General features: G+C 47.4%; 1 protein-coding gene across 2 annotated transcripts; it reads left to right on the top strand.

Annotated features, from left to right (window-relative positions):
• Positions 1 to 495: 495 nt before the first annotated feature.
• Nob1 (NIN1 (RPN12) binding protein 1 homolog) lies at positions 496 to 10,428 on the top strand. 2 transcript variants are annotated; one of them, XM_075977392.1, is made up of 9 exons: positions 496 to 600; positions 703 to 835; positions 3,946 to 4,076; positions 5,342 to 5,413; positions 5,685 to 5,819; positions 5,902 to 6,087; positions 6,786 to 6,883; positions 7,876 to 8,020; positions 9,895 to 10,428. In XM_075977392.1, the coding sequence occupies exons 1-9, from the start codon at positions 538 to 540 to the stop codon at positions 10,162 to 10,164; spliced, it is 1,233 nt and encodes a 410-aa protein (XP_075833507.1). In that variant the 5' UTR covers positions 496 to 537; the 3' UTR covers positions 10,165 to 10,428. The 2 variants fall into 2 exon arrangements, with proteins under 2 accessions (XP_075833507.1, XP_075833508.1); XM_075977393.1 differs by having other exon boundaries at positions 5,691 to 5,819; positions 9,895 to 10,297.
• Positions 10,429 to 18,288: the final 7,860 nt, after the last annotated feature.

Genomic DNA, 18,288 nt, shown 5'->3' on the forward strand with positions numbered 1-18,288 from the left:
GAGGCAGGCGGATCTCTGAGCTAGTTCCGGGACCGGCACCAAAGCTACAGGGAAACCCTGTCTCGAACCCCCCCCCCCCAAAAAAAGTAAAAGAATAGTTTATTTATCAATTTTGGTTTTTTGAGACAGGGTTTCTCTGTAGCTTTGGTGCCTGTCCTGAAACTAGCTTTTGTAGACCAGGCTGGCCTCGAACTCCCAGAGATCCGCCTGCCTCTGCCTCCCGAGTGCTGGGATTAAAGGCGTGCGCCACCACCGCCCGCCCAGTGTTTGCTTTTAAAAGTAAAGAAAGCTCTATGAAGTGTGTCCTGAGTCATGTGACCTCAGGTGTCCCTCAAATTTAATCACGCTAGCAATCCCAGGCTGAGCAAACGGCGCAGCTGCGCATGAGCTCATAGTCCTGCAGCGACGGATGGTGCCCGCCAGAGGGCGCCGCCAAATCGCAGAGGCCGTTCCTCCGGTCCGGGGCGGACTGCCTTGAAAACGTAGGGAAACGACGTAGGCTCCTTGCGTAAGCGCGGTCTGTCCACTGCAGCCAGCATGGCGCCTGTGGAGCACGTTGTGGCTGACGCCGGGGCTTTCTTGAGGGATGCGCCGCTGCAGGTACAGGAGATTCCGCCGAGGGGCGCGGGGCCTGGGCTCGAGACCCCCCAGGGGTGCGCGTGGGGTCAGGCGAGTGTGATAACGAGACCGGTCTGTCCGCAGGACATAGGAAAAAACATATACACCATCCGGGAGGTGGTCAGAGAGATTCGGGACAAGGCCACGCGCAGGCGGCTGTCAGTGCTGCCCTACGAGTTGCGGTTCAAGGAGCCCTTCCCGGAGTACGTGCGGCTGGGTGAGTGCCCCAGTCCAGCCCTGTCGGGGGAGCTGGGCAGAGTGGAGTCAGATCTCCCCAGTGCGGGTAGAGCCTGTTTTAAAGTTCAGCCTGCTTTAAAGACCATAGGTCTGTGGTCCTATCTGTAGGGTGATTCTAGCCTCAGTTAAGAAAACGGCATGCAGCGGCCTGGGTGGTGTAATCTCAGCACTGGGGAGTCAGAGGCTTGGGATCATGGGTCCTGCCTTGGCCAGCCAGAGCTAGATAGTGAGACTCAGCCTTACTGAAAATAAAAGATGAACCCAGTGTGTAGTCACAATTAGTCCAAGCCCTCTGGAGTCAGAGGTTCCAAGCCAACCAGGGTAGATAGTGAGCTCTCATCTTCAAAGATAAACAATAAATTTTTAGAAGAAAAAGTGATATGTTTAGGCCTTGCATTGAGTCTGAAAGAAAACTCCATAGGCATCCGGGCTGGTAGGGTTTGGGAAGTGTTACTGAGGGCATGGTGGACATACTGTTGCCTGCTTTGCTAGTTTGTGATTTCTGTAGTTTTCACCAACTTGATGGTGATGGGACCTTTGCCAAGCGCTTCAACTTATTGTATTATTTCATTTCCAAAATACTAGTAATATTTCATAGGACGTGGTTGAGGACGAAATGAATCCACATGGTGCACATGCCTCCATACAAGCTAAACATTCATGGGTATAAACAAAAGTAAATGATTTTTGTTGTTGTTGTTCTTGTTTTCGTTCTTTTCCAAACAGGGTTTCTTTGTGTAGCACTGGCTGTCTTAGAACTCACTCTGTAGACCAGGCTGTCCTCAAACTCAGATCCACCTGCCTCTGCTCCCGAAGTGCTGGAGTCAAAGGGGTGTGCCATCTCTGACCACCAAATTAATATTTTTAACAACAACAACAAAAAGTACTGAGAAATTTGCTGGGTGCCCAGGTAGACTTGGTAATACGACCCCCACCCCTGACAGAGTCTCATTACGTACCTCCAGGTGACCTGGAACTTACTTAACCCAGGCTGGCCTTGAACTCAGAGTTACCTACTTCTGCTTCCCACTTCCTAGTATTAAAGGGATGTACCATGGTAGGGCTGGAGAGATGGCTCAGCAGTTAAGATCACAGACTGTTGTTCTAAAGAACCCAGGTTCAATTTCCAACACCTATATCTCAGCTCAAAACCATCTGTCCAGGAATCTGACCCATCTTCTGAACTTGAAGGGCTCCAGGCACACACATGGTGCACACATGTGCACAAATGCATATAAAAATCACTTGTAAGCACAAAAATAAAGAAATGCATCGCCACACCTGGCTATTAGTACAATTTTTTTTTTTTTTTTTGAGACAGGGTTTCTCTGTGTAACAGCCCTGGCTGTCCTGGAACTAGCTCTTGTAGATCAGGCTGACTTCAAACTCACAGAGATCCACTTGTCTCTTCCTCGCCTGCTGGAATTAAAGGCGTGTGCCAGCACTGCCTGGCTATTAGTATCATAGAAAACGTTAGCAGTGTGTTTATTGTTACTTATGCCATTGTTACCAGAAAACATTCTATGAGAAAATTTTATTGTGTTTATTGTCACTGTCTCAAACATCTCAGTAACTTCACTGAAGTATAGGTGTGCAGTTCTTAAAATCTTTGCAAAACCATCCATTATTGGACAGAACCTTCTTTGGGTTTTATCATAGACCATGATTACAGTTAACCTTTTGTTTTATTTTGAAATCCAACCATCTCTTCTTACTTAGAGCTAAGAAAGAAAAGGCTTCTAGGCTGGGCAGTGGTGGCTCACGCCTTTAATCCCAGCATTTGGGAGGCAGCAGCAGGCAGATCTCAGTGAGTTCAAGGCCAGCCTGGTCTACAAAGCAAGTTCTAGGACAGATAGGACTGTTACACAGATAAACCCTGTCTCTAAACACAAAACAAAGAGGCTTCTAACTATGCCAAACCAGTGAGGAACACTTATCATGGACAAGTTCTGTGTTAACTTGGATCTTTTATTTATTTATTTATTTTGGTATTATCCTTGATTCTATTCCTTGATCCAGTGGATGAGTGTTGCTTCCTGGCGAGTGGCTTGGTCGTGGTAAACACAGACTTTTTAATCACAAGGAGGGAAAGGACAGAAAATAATTGTTGCAGTTCTCATGCAATGCTATGCTGATTCTGATTCTTTTTTTTCGTTTGGTTCTTTGGTTAATTTGGTGGTGGTGCTTTGAAACAAGGTCTCAGCATGGCTTGGCCTTGAATTTTTATGCGGTTAAGGATGACTTAGTTGACCATCCTGTCCTCATCTCCCGAGTGCTAAGATAACAGGAGTGAGCCACGACTCCCAGATGGGAGATTGATTCTAAGTTCTTTGAAAAACGATTGTGCACATGACAGGGTTCAAATGAGGTGAGAGGATTGGTTTCCTTTCCATCAAGTAGATCCTAGGGATCAAACTCAGGTGGCTAGATTCACTGTCAAGCGCCTTTACTAGGCCATCTCTACATGGCTTGGTTTTGTTTTATGTGCATAGGTGATTTGCCTGCATGTATATTTGTGCACCATGTGTAGGCAGAGTTTTTGGTGAGACAGCCGTCTTCTAAATAACCACACAGAGCCTTAATATTATAAATGCTCGGCCGATAGCTTAGGCTTGTCTCCAGCCAGCTCTTACAACCTAAATTAGCTCATTTCTTTTCATCTGTGTGCTATCCTGATGCTCGCTTACCTCATCTATGAACTTTCCATGTTTCTTCTTTAGCGTCTGCCCTGACTCCTCTGACTCTGCCCTTCTTCCCAGCATTCTCTCTGCCCCCAAATCCTGCCTAGCCATTGGCCAGTCAGCTTTTTATTAACAATGAGAGCAGCACATTTTCACAATAACCACATGTCTGCCTGGTGTTCTCAGAGGCCAGAAGAAGGCATCAGACCTTCTGGAACTGGAGTTAGAAATTTGTGAGCCACCATGTAGATGAGAATTTAACCTGGGTCCCTTAGAAGAGCAGCCAGTGCTCTTTAACTGCTGAGACATCTCTCCAGCCCCTACATATGATTTTTTGATACTGTGATTACCCAAGGATATGTCAGTCTTTCCCTTAACTTAAAGTTGGAACTCTCTTGTTTTTTTGCAGTTACTGAGTTTTCCAAGAAAACTGGAGACTATCCTAGCCTCTCTGCTGTAGATATCCAAGTGTTGGCTCTGACTTACCAATTAGAAGCAGAATTTGTTGGGGTATCTCATCTCAAACAAGAACCAGAAAAGGTAAATCTGGGGGACTGGGTTGTTTGGTTTGGTTTTTATTTTTTATTTATTTATTTATTTTTAAGATTTATTAATTTATTATGTATGTATCCCTGCATGACAGAAGAGGGCACCAGACCTCATTACAGATGGTTGTGAGCCACCATGTGGTTGCTGGGAATTGAACTCAGGACCTTTGGAAGATCAGGCAGTGCTCTTAACCGCTGAGCCATCTCTCCAGCCCCTGAAACAGAATTTCTGTAGCCTAGGTTAGCCTGGAACTTGCTATATAACCAAGGAAGACTTTGAACTCTGGATTTTGTTTAAGCTTCATTTAAAAAAGAAAAAAAGTGGCTTTTTTGTGTGTTAAGAGTGTTTTGCCTACATGTTCAGTTTGCTTGTGTGTATGTATGTTCACCGTGTCCATACGCAGTGCCCAGGGAGTTCAGAAGAGGCTTTTGGCTACCCTGGAACTGGAGTTACAGGTGGTCATGAACAGCCATGTGGATGCTGGCAAACAAACTTGGGTCCTCAGCAAGAGCAATTAGTGTTCTTTATTCAGCCACCTCTAGCACTGGCCTTGAACCCTTGATCCTCCTGCCTGTACTTTCCTAGTGCTAGGATAATAGCTAAACACCGGGCTCCTGTTCTAACACTATTCAGAGCTACCCTCTCTTGTTTTTCAGTCAAGTTTAGCAGCCTCCAGTTTAAAAGCCTAAAACAGACTCATTTTCTTCCTTTTTCGTTTATCGTATTTTGTTTCTGTGTCAAAAGTCTTAGAATGGCTGTATCCATCTCTCAGTTGGTAGAATGTTGTATATCGTGTGCTCAGGGCCTCTAGGTTTCATCCCCAGCACCTCGTAAACAGGCAATGTGCTGCAGGCCTGTGCCTTCAGAGGTAGAGCCAGGAAGATGAGAAGTTCGAGTCATCCGTAGTGAGTTCAGGACCAGCCTGGAGTAAGTGAACCGTCTCCAAAGCTTTAGAGCACTGCAGGCTTTGACAGCGATTCAGCGCCGTGGCGTTCAGCCTGCAGCTCTCACCATAGAATGCTCGCAAGTGTCACCGTACTCACCTCACAGGTGTTTGTGTTCTGGCACAAACACCCTAAGAGCGCTTAATGATGGTGTCGGGATGTCTGAGTGTTGTCATTTGTCTGTATATTCTTGTGACTTCTAGCATTTTATTCAATAACTAGGAAGAGAGATCTGATTTTTGTTTTAATTAGCCTTGATGTTGTATTTTCAAACGGCCCTTTCTCAGTGCTGACTTTTTTTTTTTTTTTAAGGTTACAGTGAGCTCCTCGATTCAGCACCCCGAAACTCCTCTGCACGTTTCTGGTTTCCATCTGCCCTCCAAGGTAACGCTTCAGGAACCTGATTCCTGGGTTCTTTTCTACAGCATGCCATAGCTCTACAGCATGCCATAGCTCTTGCTAACAAAGCAAGTTGACCTGGGCCAGAAGCATATTTTCCTGGTCCTTCCGAGACCCAGCTGAATACAGTGGTTTCACTTCTAAACTTCTCGATTTTCATGTTTTTAAATTATTCTGTTCCCTGAAAGAGTGCTTTCCTGGTATCTGTAAGGCCCAGGGTTCTTTCCCCTGCACTGAAAGCTGATGTTTCATTTAGTCTCAGCCTAAACCCTCACATGAAACCGTGGGTTGTGGCCACCCAGCTGATGGGCCTGAGGACCTGGAATTCAGCTCCTTCCTGTTCTGGAGAAACCCTCTGCCTAACATTGATCATGAACTGCAGGAGCTGCTGGTAAGGCCCTGGCTTGTAGTCTCCTAATGACATTAGAGCCTCTAGAGTCCTGAATCTGGGAGCCCTTGTATTGGTGTTTCAGAGTGACGGAAGGGAAGAGGAGGAAGAGGAGGATGAGGACGAGGAGAATGAATTTGAAGACAGTGATGACGATGGTGGGGGGTGGATAACCCCCAGCAACATCAAGCAGATCCAGCAGGAGTTGGAGCAGTGTGACATCCCGAAGGACGTACGGGTTGGGTGTGTGACCACAGACTTCGCCATGCAGGTGGGTGGGGGAGACCCGGGCCAGTGCTTTGGGGTGAGAAGTGCAGAGCCTCTGTAAACTTGACTGATGGTTCACTTTGTTTGAGGGGAGCCCATCACACAGTGACAAGGGATTTGATATTTTTTAAAGAATATTTAGGGTGCAGGATGGTGGTGGTGCACATCTTTAATTCCAGCACTCGAGAGGCAGAGGCAGGTGGATCTCTGAGTTCAAGACCAGACTGGTCTACAGAGAGCGAGTTCCAGAACAGATTTCAAAGCTACACAAAGAAAACAAAGAAACTAAAAGAATATTTAGGTACTGGAGAGATGGCACAGTGGTTAAGAGCATTGGCTGCTCTTCCAGAGGACCTGGGTTCAATTCCCAGCACCCATTGCACAGCTCACAATCTGATGCCATCTTCTGATCTGCAGAAAAAGTAAGCAGGGCTTAGCAGCCCCAAAATGAAAATATTTTGCCCAAGAGAAAGAAAAAATGTCTTTTTTGAGAGGCTTTGCCAGTGAACCCAGGCTCTGTTCTTGCAATTGCCCAGTAACCCAGGTCCCTGTCTTCCCAGCTAGGCCTCTCATGTGTTCCCTTAGCACAGTCAGGGCTTATAAACCAAACGATCAAGTTGGATTTCCATAACTGTACAAAATTTTTGCCAAATTGATGTTAAAGAAGTTGGTTTCGGTCCTTGATTAGCTTGTTGGTTGCAGAATGTTCTGCTTCAGATGGGGCTGCATGTGCTGGCGGTGAACGGCATGCTGATCCGAGAGGCCCGGAGCTACATCCTACGCTGTCATGGCTGCTTCAAGTACGTGCTGAGGGTCTGGACCTGCTGATGGCTCCTCAGAAGGGAACCCTTTCCTTCCATCTCGGTGTTCCCTGTGCTCCACCTGCTGTCTCCACCACCAAAATCCCTGGGGCAGGTTACAGTGACCTGTCTTTCCTTACGTCTCTAAGGAGCCTAGAGTTAAGGCTGTGGGTTCTGGGACAGAGGTCACTTGTTCTCCAGTGGCATATGCTGGGCTGTGTAGAAGGAGAGAGGTCTAGGATTTGCTCCCAAGTGTCATGGGGTAGAGATGAAACACAGTAGCTGTGAGCTGAGAGTCAAGCTGGGTGATGGAGTCATGGGGATTCATTAGTTGTCAGGGCTGCTTTATGTCTGAACCCAGAGTGTACAGTTCACTTCTGGTGCCTTCCCTCAGTGATGTGCCGATATTAACAGTTAGCTGCCTTCTTAGTTCTTTAAGATGGTCTTTAAATTGAAAGATTTGCTGTAAGGAACTGGGAGCAGACGTCACGGGGACTTAGCAGGGTATTCGGCACACGGGAGATGCTCCCTCTGATGGACTGTCAGCTGGCTGACCGCTCCCTTCTACTTCCTAGTCTGTATTCTGTGAGGGCCGGTGTTCTGTGGACAGGCCCCGGGGCTGGTTGCTATGGAAATATGTTCCCAGGATTTATGGGCAGGCTCATGGCCTTTCTGTGTCTGTGCGCTGAGTCTGCGGACCTCTTCTAGGTCATCTGGCAGAGCCCAGCTTTGCAGAGGCCTTTTGTGGGATGGTGCTGAAGCACTGGGGGGTTTTGCTGGGCCTGAAGGACTCTTGATGAGATTCCGCTAAGGAAGGCAGTGGCCCTTGGCTGCATCTCTCTTTATAATGAGGCTAGCAGCTTTTGTTTTGGAAGATGGGTCTAACAAAATTTAGCTTTTTCTGCATTTCCTGTCATTTTCTATTGTGAGGCTGGTGGTAGGGTCTCCTGCCCACGGTGCCTGTTTGCAGCCCTTTCTTTTGTGTCTCCCAGGACAACATCAGACATGAATCGAGTGTTCTGTGGGCACTGTGGGAACAAGACCCTGAAGAAAGTGGCAGTGACTGTCAATGACGATGGTACCTTGCACATGCATTTCTCCCGGAATCCCAAGGTGCTGAACCCTCGAGGCCTCCGGGTAGGTGACATTTCCCCCTGATAACTTCAGAATCAAATGACCAAGGGAGAACTCGGGAGAGATGCACTATGGTATCCCAGCGCTGGGGTGGAGGCAGGAAGAGCAAGAGTTCAAGGCGAGCTTTGGCTGCTACCCAGTTTCAGAAGACCAGAGGACAAAAGGAGAGCCAGCCTAGTCACCCCACTGGTGGAATCAGGAGCCCGTGGTCTCAGTGTACAGATTGGAAGAAAGGGTGTGAAACAAGACAGCTGTGTGTTTCACCTCCCACCCTTCTTTGAAAAAATGATTTATTTATTTTATTATGTGTATGGTCTGTGCAGACCAGAAGAGGGCACCAGATTTCTTTATAGATTACTGGGATCCACTATGTGGTGGCTTGGAATTGGCAGCCAGAACTCTTAACCTGAGCCAATTCTCCAGCCTCCCACCTGTGTATTTCCTGAGGCTTTAGAGAAGGAGAAACAAGCAGTGATTCTGGGCAGTGAGTGCTCAGTGGTGGCCACTTGACTTGGGGAAGGCAGAGCTCAGCCAGGGTTACCTGGAACACAGTAGAGGCCAGATTTGTACAGGAGTTTAAGGGGTGCTTAAAAGATCTGAGCTCTGTGAAGCAGCTGAAGGTGAGCACAGGAGAGTCCTGGGTTTGTGTGAATGGATCAAGAAAGAAAGAATAGCCAGCTATAGTGGCTCATGCCTGTAATTCTGGCATTCAAGGAGCTGAGGCAGGAGACTTTCTACAAGGTTGGAGGCCCATATGGCTACAGAGTAAAACTCTATTACCAAAAGATGGAGGTGATCCTGGAGAGGTAGCCCAGCAGTGAAGAAGGAGGACAGAATGGGGAGAGTGTGAGAGTGTAGCGGCCTGACTGCCTGCCACTCCGCTGGAATCCTCGCCTCCCCCAGTCTCTAAAGCTGGAGTCGTCTGCCAGCCTCGTTCTTACTCTTCTGACACAGCTGGTTCTTTCCAGACCTCCGCACTCTCGTCCCTGCCCTAGAACAGCCCTTTCTCTTAGGCGTGTGTGTAGGCCGTACTGTTAGCTGTGTGTGTGAGTGTGGTGTGGGGGTGTGTACAGGGTGTGTGTAGGCTGTACCCTTAGCTGTGTATATGAGTGTGGTGTGGGGGTGGTACAGGGTGTACGTGTGTATGTTTTGGTTTGGTTTGAGACAAAGTCATGTTTTTTCTGATTTTACTTTATAAGTGCTGGATTATTGGCTTGCGCAAACTCTTCTGGCTTATGTGTACTGGGGATCAAACACAGGGCTTCCCTGCATGCTAGGTGGGCGCTCAGCCAACTGAACCGCACATCCCCAGCTCCTCTCTCAGGAGTTTAAGCACCTGTTTTAGTTAAAATAGTTCTTGCTGACCTTGAACTTGCCATATAACCAAGGGTGACCTTGAACTCTTGATCTTCCTAGCTCTGTCTTATACCTGGATTTTGGGTGTGTACCACTGTGCCCAGCCAAGAATGCTTTCTAGTAGCAAATATTGCAGCCCTGGATATGAACCCAGCACCACAGAGTGCATTCAAGGCCACCTCACCCATTCACAAAACCTGTTTAATGCCCTTTTTCATGGTGGTTTGCCTTTGCTTGGCTAGAACCCACGTGGTCGTTTCAGACTGCTAAGGCACACCTCTGTGGAAATGGCAGCAGCTCTCTGTCCATTTGTCCTTAGCTGAGAATGTGTAGTTAAGATGCTCCTTCAGGTTTTCATCTGTCAGTTGAGGTAAGCTTGATGTGGCAAACATGTGTCTTGTTGGCACACAGTGGGCAAGACAGTTGTCTGCCAGGATGAGGATGTGAGGGACACTTCAGTAGACAGCACTGGAGCTGTGTGAGCAGGGTCCCTGTCCTGACAGCGTTTTCTCTTACTGCAGTACTCGCTGCCTGCTCCCAAAGGGGGCAAATACGCCGTCAACCCCCATCTGACCGAGGATCAGCGCTTCCCCCAGCTGCGACTCTCCCACAAGGCCAGGCAGAAGACCAACGTGTTTGCCCCTGACTACATAGCTGGGGTGTCTCCCTTTGCCGAAAATGACATCTCCAGCCGCTCAGCCACCCTGCAGGTCCGGGACAGCACCTTAGGAGCTGGACGGAGACGCTTAAATCCCAATGCTTCCAGAAAGAAGTTTGTAAAGAAAAGGTGATATTGCAAGCCCTGCAGGCAAACAGACTGCAGCTGGCTGCTGGGGATGCCTGGAGTACCAACCCCGGTGTCTGGACTGCCTGAGACTGCACTGTGTGGGGCTGCAGTGCAGCGTGGCTGCGCTGCCTGTGAGCATCCAGAGCCCGGGCTCGGCCATGGGAAGGGAAACTTGAAGGAGAAGGGAGGCTGCCCTGGAGCAAACCTTGAACTCAAAGGAAGAACTATCCAAATGGAATCTTTTTCTAATAAACCGATGGCCAGCTCAGGTGCGTTTAAGTTCTCGTATCCTTGGTGGACATGGATGCAAACACGGCATATGCCTGAGAACCAACCATATAGATTATTTTTTGCTTGGATGATAAAGTATTCTACAATAAAATTTTTAACTTTTTTTTCACCCAAAACAAAAAACCTCTTCATCCAGATCATGAATCCACATCTGACTAACATTTGCTGTGTAAAGTGTGCATCTTCCTGGGGAAAGGAGGGGCATTTACATAACTGGGGTGTATTAATAAAACACAGAAGATTCCTTCTATTAAAGGATAGTTCATTTACATCGACTGCTCGTTGTTACAGCGCCCAGTACTCCTTCACACAGTTACCAAGTAGTCAGGGCATGGAGGAGATGATACCAATGTCGGCTTTATGTGACTTGACCAGATTATCACTAGAAGACCGAGATGTCAGTTTAGTGTGTGTGCCCATGCATCAAAACTGTGTGCACCTGTGGGGATTCGAGAGACCACTGAGCCTGTAGAGCTAGCTGAGGGGCCAATAGCCTCTGGGAACCTACCACAGGAGGAAGCAATGGCTAGAACCCAGGGCACATCACACCCTGCTTCCCCACTTCACCTCCCTCCACTGAGATACAGAAAATAGCACTGGGAAGGCAGAGGCCAGCCTGGTCTACAGAGTGAGGTTCAGGACAGCCATGGCTAGCTACACAGAGAAACCCTGCCTCAAAAGACAGCTCTGGCTACTCTTGCAGAGAACTCACATTTGATTCTAGTACCAACACTGGGGCTCACAACTGCCTAACTTCAGTTCCTGGGGACCTGACCCTCTCTTCTGGTCTCCGGGCAGTAGGCATGCACGTGGTACATGGCTATACATATGGGTAATACACAAGATATTTTTTTTGATATTTATTAAATTACATTTTTTTTTGCTCTCTGCCTTTCCCCGCTTCAATCCTCTGCCAAGGTCCCAATGTTCTCAATTTACTCAGGAGATCCTGTTTTTCTACTTTCCATGTAGATTAGATCTATGTAAGTGTCTCTTAGTGTCTGCATTGTTGTCTTAAGTTCTCTGGGATTGTGGTTTGTAGGCTGGCTTTCTTTGCTTTATGTTTAAAAACATCTATGACGGCCTGGAGGGATGGCTCAGCCGTTAAAGGCTAGGCTCACAACCAAAAATATAAGAGTTCGGTTCCCAGCACCCACGGCTGTCCCTCCAGGTACCTTAAAAAAATAAATAAATAAATAAAACACCTATGAGTGAGTACATGTGATAATTGTCTTTCTGTGTCTGGGTTACCTCACTCAAAATAATGTTTCTAGTTCCATCCATTTTCTTGCAAAATTCAAGCAGTTTTTTCTGCTGTGTAGTACTCCATTGTGTAAATGTACCACATTTTCCTTGTCCATTCTTCGGTTGAGGGGCATTTAGGTTGTTTCCAGGTTCTGGCTATGACAAACAAACCTGCTATGAACATAGTTGAGCACATGTCCTTGTGGTATGATTGAGCATCCTTTGGGTATATACCCAAAAGTGGTATTGCTGGGTCTTGAGGAAGGTTGTTTCCTAATTTTCTGAGAAATCGCCACACTGACATCCAAAGGGGTTATACCAGCTTGCACTCCCACCAGCAATGCAGGAGTGTTCCCTTTACCCTACAACCTCTCCAGCATAAGTTGTCATCAATATTTTTGATCTTGGCCATTCTCATAGGTTTAAGATCTCAGAGTTGTTTTGATTTGCATTTCTCTGATGACTAAGGATGTTGAACATTTCCTTAAGTGTCTTTCAGCCATCTTAGATTCCTCTGTTGAGAGTTCTCTGTTTAGGTCTGTATTCCATTTTTTTAAAAATTGAATTATGTGTTCTTTTGGTGTCCGATTTCTTGAGTTCTTTGTATATTTTGGAAATCAGACCTCTGTCTGATGTGGGGTTAGTGAAGATCTTTCTCCATTCTGTAGGCTGTCGTTTTGTCTTGTTGACTGTGTCCTATGCTTTTACAGTTTCAGGAGGTCCCATTTATTAATTTTTTTCTCAGTGTCTATGCTGCTGGGGTTCTATTTAGGAAGTGGTTCCCTGTGCTAGCACGTTCAAGAATACACAAGATTTTTAAAGTTTGTGTGTGTGTAGTACGTGTATGTACATACATTTAAATAAGTTAAAATAGAAAAGGTAAAACCTTTTGGGGCCAGGAAATGCTGCACAGCCTGGTGACCTGAATTCAATCCCCAGGACTCATGAGTGGGAAGAGAAAGGAAGCTTTTCAGCTAGGTATGATGATAAATGCCTGTATGTCTAGCATTTGGCAGGAAGACTTGAGTTTTTTAGGCCAGCTAGTGCTACATAGCAAGACCTTGTCTCAAAATCCAAAAGGGGGCTGGAGCGATGACTTAGCACTTAAAACACTGCTAGAGGATTTGGGTTCAATTTCTAGTTCCAGCTCCAGTTCCATAGGATTTAATGCTCTCTTCTGACCTATGTGAGCTTTTCATACATGTAGTGTTTAAGATACATGCAGGCAAAAGACCAATACCCTAAAATAAGATCACAACTGGGGGTGGGGCTGGAGAGATGGCCTTGTAATTAGTAGCACTTGCTGCTATTTGCTGCAGGTCTGGGTTTGGTTTCTAGGCTCACAATCTAGAACTCCAGTCCCAGGGTATCTGAGACTCTGTAGTCTGATACATGCACATGGTATGCATGTATACATGCAGGCAATACACACAAACAGTACATTTAAAACTTTAAAAAAAATTTCAAGATAGGGTTTCTCTGTAGCTTTGGTGCCTGTCCTGGTACTTGCTTTGTAGACCAGGCTGGCCTTGAATTCAGGGATCCACCTGCCTCTGCCTCCCAAGTGCTGGGATTAAAGGTGTGCACCACCACTGCCCAGCTCTCCAAATTTTTTTTTTAAAAAACAGAAAATATACCTGGGTTGCAAAGAAAAAAAATTAAGATTTCTTAAATTTAAGGTAGTTAAGAATTTGCATGTTTTCAAAAGATGTTCAGACCCTTTCATGATGAGAGGGAATGGGAAATGGTGGTGGCCATTGCCACCTACCATTCGGTTGTGGAATTGCAGGTAAGTTCTACTCGGTGAAGGGTTGAACCAGGCAGGGTTCTGGCTTTTCAGAAAAAGACAAAAGCACGGTGTTGCATTTAACTCACTTTCCTGTCTCATGTTGTCTTATTTCTCAGAATAAGAGGTTGAGGCAGGAGAATCATGAATTTGAGTGTTTGACAGGAGTGGTGGACTCCAAACTCTAGTCCTCATCTTTGTGCCACGAGCGAGTCCTCCACAGTGATGACCAGTGTCAGCCAGCTCCTTAGGAGGAGCGGGGTGCAGTGTGCTGGGGCTCGTACAGGGAAGTGGCAGGAAACTGGAGGCCCCGGCACACAGTGCCATCCAGACGGGCAGCGGAGCATGGCAAGCAGCCTGAGAACGACCTTCGCTCTGGACTTCTGCAAGTTTCTATCTTTCTGACCTTTTACCCATGCTCAAAGATGTGTTGATAGCTATTGTTATGGTAACCCTAAGAAAAAGATCTCTGAGATTAGCCAGGCGATGGTGGTACACACCTTGGGAAGCAGAGATAGGTGGATCTCTGAGTTCGAGGCCAGCCTGGTCTACAGAGTGAGTTCAGGATAGCTAGAGGAGCTACACAGAGAAACCTTGTCTTGGGTCGGGGTAGGGTGGAGTGGTGGGGGGTGGTTCTGAGACTCAGCCTTTTTTCTGCCAGATGGGAAGGAGTACCGCACTTCCCAGGATTGCCACAAGGGGGAGGTAAGATAGTTTAGCAAGAAGGCCCTGCAGGCTGAGAACTAACTACCTCTGTCACATCAAGTTGCTGGTGTGCACACCTTTAATCCCAGCACAGAGGCTGAGGCAGGCAGCTCTTTGTGATTTCAAGGCCAGCCTGGTCTACAGAGTGAGTTCTAGGACAGCCAGGGCTATGTGTTGAGACCCTGACTCGAAACAAAAAAACTACTAAACAAACTTTTATAAACATTGCTGTGTTGTTAGTGTTCACTTCCTGCCAGAGGGTTAGTGCGAAGTTGTTTCGCATGTAAAGTGCCATCCGAACTCCTGGAGCACGTTCTTTCCTTCTGTGATCCATTCCTATGGCAGGGCCTCTGTGTCTTAGGTACTGGCCCAGAATGCCCTGCCCGCCTTTCTGGTTCCCGTAGTGTTTGAAGAAGGATGAGCCAGTTTGGTGACTGAGGCTGGAGATCACGTGTCTAGACTACAGCGTGAGTTAAGACCAGTCTGGACAAACTAGTAAGAGCTCATGGCAAAAGGACTTTCTAAGGCTGGGGTTATAGCTCCATGGTAGAGCATTTGCCTAGCTTGCAGGAGGTCCTGCAACATAGGATCCAGTACTGCAAAAGTCAGTGCATTCTACAAAAGATAGCTGGGCTGGCGGCGCAGGCCTGAGATCCCAGCATGAGGGAGGGAGAGGGCTAAGGATCAGGGGCAAGTGAGGTGGCTCAGTGGGTAAATTCATTGCTGCCAAGCCTAGCAACCTGAGTTTGACCCCTGAGACCCCTATGGAGGAAGGAGAGAACCAACCCCCACAAGTTATTCTCTTACCCCTACTCATGCACCATAGAAATAGATAATGGACCCCTCCCTCCCTCCCTCCCTCCCTCCCTCCCTCCCTCCCTCCCTCCCTTCCTTCCTTCCTTCTTTCCTTCCTTCCTTTCATTTAAAGTAAAATCAGGACTTTGAAGCCAGCCTTGAGATTAGCCCAGAGGGGAAAGGGGAGCTAGAAAAGTGACTTGGTAGTAATGTTCAAGGTTCTGAATTTAGTCCTTAGCAAGAATAGATGATAGATACATAGATAGATAGATAGATAGATAGATAGATAGATAGATAGATAGATAGATAGAGATAGGCAGATAAATATGATAACCAAAAGAGAAAGAAGAAAGGTCAAGTGTGGTGACTCGGGAGGCTTAGGGCACAAGGATCAGCAGTTTAAGGTTAGCTTAGATCACAGGCTTGGTGGTGCCCGCCTGTGAAACCAGCACACAGGGTTGGAAAGAAATCCAGAGCTGAGACAGCAAGTGTGTCTACACACCCAGTGTCTGTGCTCTTGTACTGGTCTAAAGCTGCTTACCCACGAGACTTCTGCAAGCTGAGTCACTGAGAATGTAATTCTGTGAGCCAGTGCGTGCTGAGGCAGGGTGGCAGTCATTGACTTGCCTGATGTCAAGTGCTGGGAGCAGGAGGCTGTTTACCCCCATCGCACAAAGCCTGCGGGGATCTGGCGAGGTTTCAGTAAATGCTTGCTACTGAATGCATGAGTCACACCAGACTGCAGAACACAGGCAGGACCTTTTCTTTGGTAACAACTGAGTTCCAGTTTCCTGGAGGCATTCTTCCTTCTCCTGATGAATGTACAAACAACATCCTTGAAGACCAAGCAGGGACAATGGGGTACCTTCTCTACTTTGCCTTCTGTGAGCTGCAACCAGAATTTAATTTGCTACATGAGAAAAAAAAAACCTTCATAGTTTAGGAGGGTCATTTCAATTGAACTGTTGTTATAGACCCTATAGAGGATGTGTTGCTAGATCTGGAGGTATACAGCCTGTATCCCCAGCTCTTGGGGAGCAGGACAGGAGGGTTGTAAGTTTGAGACTAGTCTGGGCTACATATTGAGACCCTGCCAAAAGCAGGGTGGGCGGGAGGATATGAGGATTATCAGGTCTAAAGAAACTTTGTTTCCCAAATTCTGGTTAGTTAGACAAAAGCCAGCATCTTCTCAGGAACTGATGGAGCTAGTCCCCGCCTGTCAAAAAGTCATTCTCCTTATCTCTACCAAAAGAGACATAAGGCTTTTCCATCAACATGTGCCTGTACTACCTACCTATCAGCATATCGAGGTCCATGCTGGCCTCCAGACGCCCTCAGTCCCTACCCACAATGCTCCACTTCAAAGCTCCCACTCCAGCCTCAGGCTCCCTTCCTCCCAGGTTCCCTTAGAACCCTGGAGATTGCCCTCTCCGCTTTCCCGAGAGACGACCTGGACAGTTTATAATAAACTTTTCCCCTTCCCACCCACAGAGTGGCTCTTTTGGTTTCTTTACTAGGCCCTCCCATTTATCAATGTCCTAATTCAGGCACTAGACAACAGAGCAAATTTCAACAATGCAAGAGTTTTTGGATCCTATGCCGTAGTGATGGCTGGAGGTGGAGAGAAGACAGGGTTTAGAGCAGAAACTTCTTTCCCCTGAGGCTGAGGCCTTGTATCCCCCGGGGATATGCCTGGCACTCACAGGGACCATTGAGGACAACAGACAGACCTGAGAATGGCTGTGAGCCATGTGCCACGTTCATGATCTCAGCTCAGGGTAATGTTAGTGGCTTCAGGGACTTCTTATGCTAAAGAGCCGGTCCACACCCGGACACCGTGTATTAGCGGTGATTATGAGCCTGTTTGTACTTTCGCCAGGAGGAGGAGGACTCCTGGAATTGACTACATGTTATTTCTAGACAACATCAACAAAGCTCCACAGCTCCTGACCCTGCCTTCTCCCCTTGGGTTGGGATGGGAGAACCCTGAGAGCACCATTCCGGTCCACAAGCAATGCCCACTGCATGCATAGCTTTGGGACGAAGGCCTGTTTCATGCAGGACCATGGGAATTCTAAGGCCTGGTAATGACCCCAAATGAAATATAACAGAAGCTTAAAGACAGCTCACTGTGCTAACCCGTGTCCTCTGGTGTCCTGGTGAGTTTCATGTCGGCTTGACCCAAGCTAGCGTCATCTGAAAGGAGGGAACCTCAAATGAGAAAATGCTTCCATAAGATCCAGCTGCATGGCATTTTCTTAATTAGTGATTGACAAGGGAGGGCACGGCTATTGTGGGTAGTGCTGTCCAAGAATTGGTGGTCCTAGGTGGATCTCTGAGTTCGAGGCCAGACTGGTCTATAGAGTGAGTTCCAGGACAACCAGTGCTGTTACACAGAAAAGCCCTATCTCAAACAAACAAACAGACAAACAAACAAACAAACAAAGCAGGCTGAGCAAGGCATAATGAGCAGCTCATTAAGCAGCACACGGTACTCCCCCATGGCCTCTGCATCAGCTCCTGCCTCCAGGTTCCTGTCCTGATTTCCCTCAATGATGAGCTACGGTAGGGAGGTGTAAGCCAAATAAGCCCATTCTACTCCAACTTGCTTTTGGCTGTGGAGTTTCATCATAGCAATAGAAACCCAGGCTGGAAGAGAAGCACAACAGCAGCAGCCTGAAGTTGGCTGGAGAATTGTTGGGGGCTGGGATGTATCTCAGTCGGCAGAGTGCCTGGTCAATGCACAAGAAGCCCTGGCCTCAATCCCCAGCCCCTCGTAAGCAGATGTGGTGATGCGTTCTGGAATCCCAGCATTCAGAAGTGGAAGCAGGAGGAGCAGAAGTTCTTAGCTACATTGGGGGTAGGGTGGGGAGGGGTGCCTACCTGTAAGCGGAAGTTCTTAGCTACATGGTGGGGGGCTATGTGTAAGCGGAAGTTCTTAGCTACATGGTGGGGGGCTATGTGTAAGTGGAAGTTCTTAGCTACAGCCTGGGCTACTTGAGGCTCTTTCCCAGTAAGATAAAAATGCATAGTTTTTTGAGGCAGACTCTCACATAATCCAGGCTGGCCTTGAACTCTCAGTCCTCCTGCCTCCTTCCCAAGAGCTGGTGAGTGTGTGCTGGCAGGTGGTCCTATCTACAGCAGTTGGAATGTTAGGCATTTTCTTTGGATGGCCTGTTTTTGGCTGGTGCTCAGGTAATCTTAGCTTGTGGTCCTTCCTGCGACCAGGTATTGCTTCAGGAGACTCAGGCCTTCATTTAAATTTATTGATGGCCGAGTTCTACTCTGGCAGGTGATAATGGTTGT

The sequence above is a fragment of the Microtus pennsylvanicus genome, chromosome 6, assembly GCF_037038515.1.
Source record: "Microtus pennsylvanicus isolate mMicPen1 chromosome 6, mMicPen1.hap1, whole genome shotgun sequence".
NCBI classification, from domain to species: domain Eukaryota; kingdom Metazoa; phylum Chordata; class Mammalia; order Rodentia; family Cricetidae; genus Microtus; species Microtus pennsylvanicus.

Bases quoted from the DNA above. Each gene is read 5' to 3' on its own strand.
- Nob1 (XM_075977392.1), top strand. From the start codon at position 538: ATGGCGCCTGTGGAGCACGTTGTGGCTGACGCCGGGGCTTTCTTGAGG. The intron at 6,088-6,785 runs GTGGGTGGGGGA...TGTTGGTTGCAG, and splicing joins CCACAGACTTCGCCATGCAG to AATGTTCTGCTTCAGATGGG. The intron at 8,021-9,894 runs GTAGGTGACATT...CTCTTACTGCAG, and splicing joins TGAACCCTCGAGGCCTCCGG to TACTCGCTGCCTGCTCCCAA.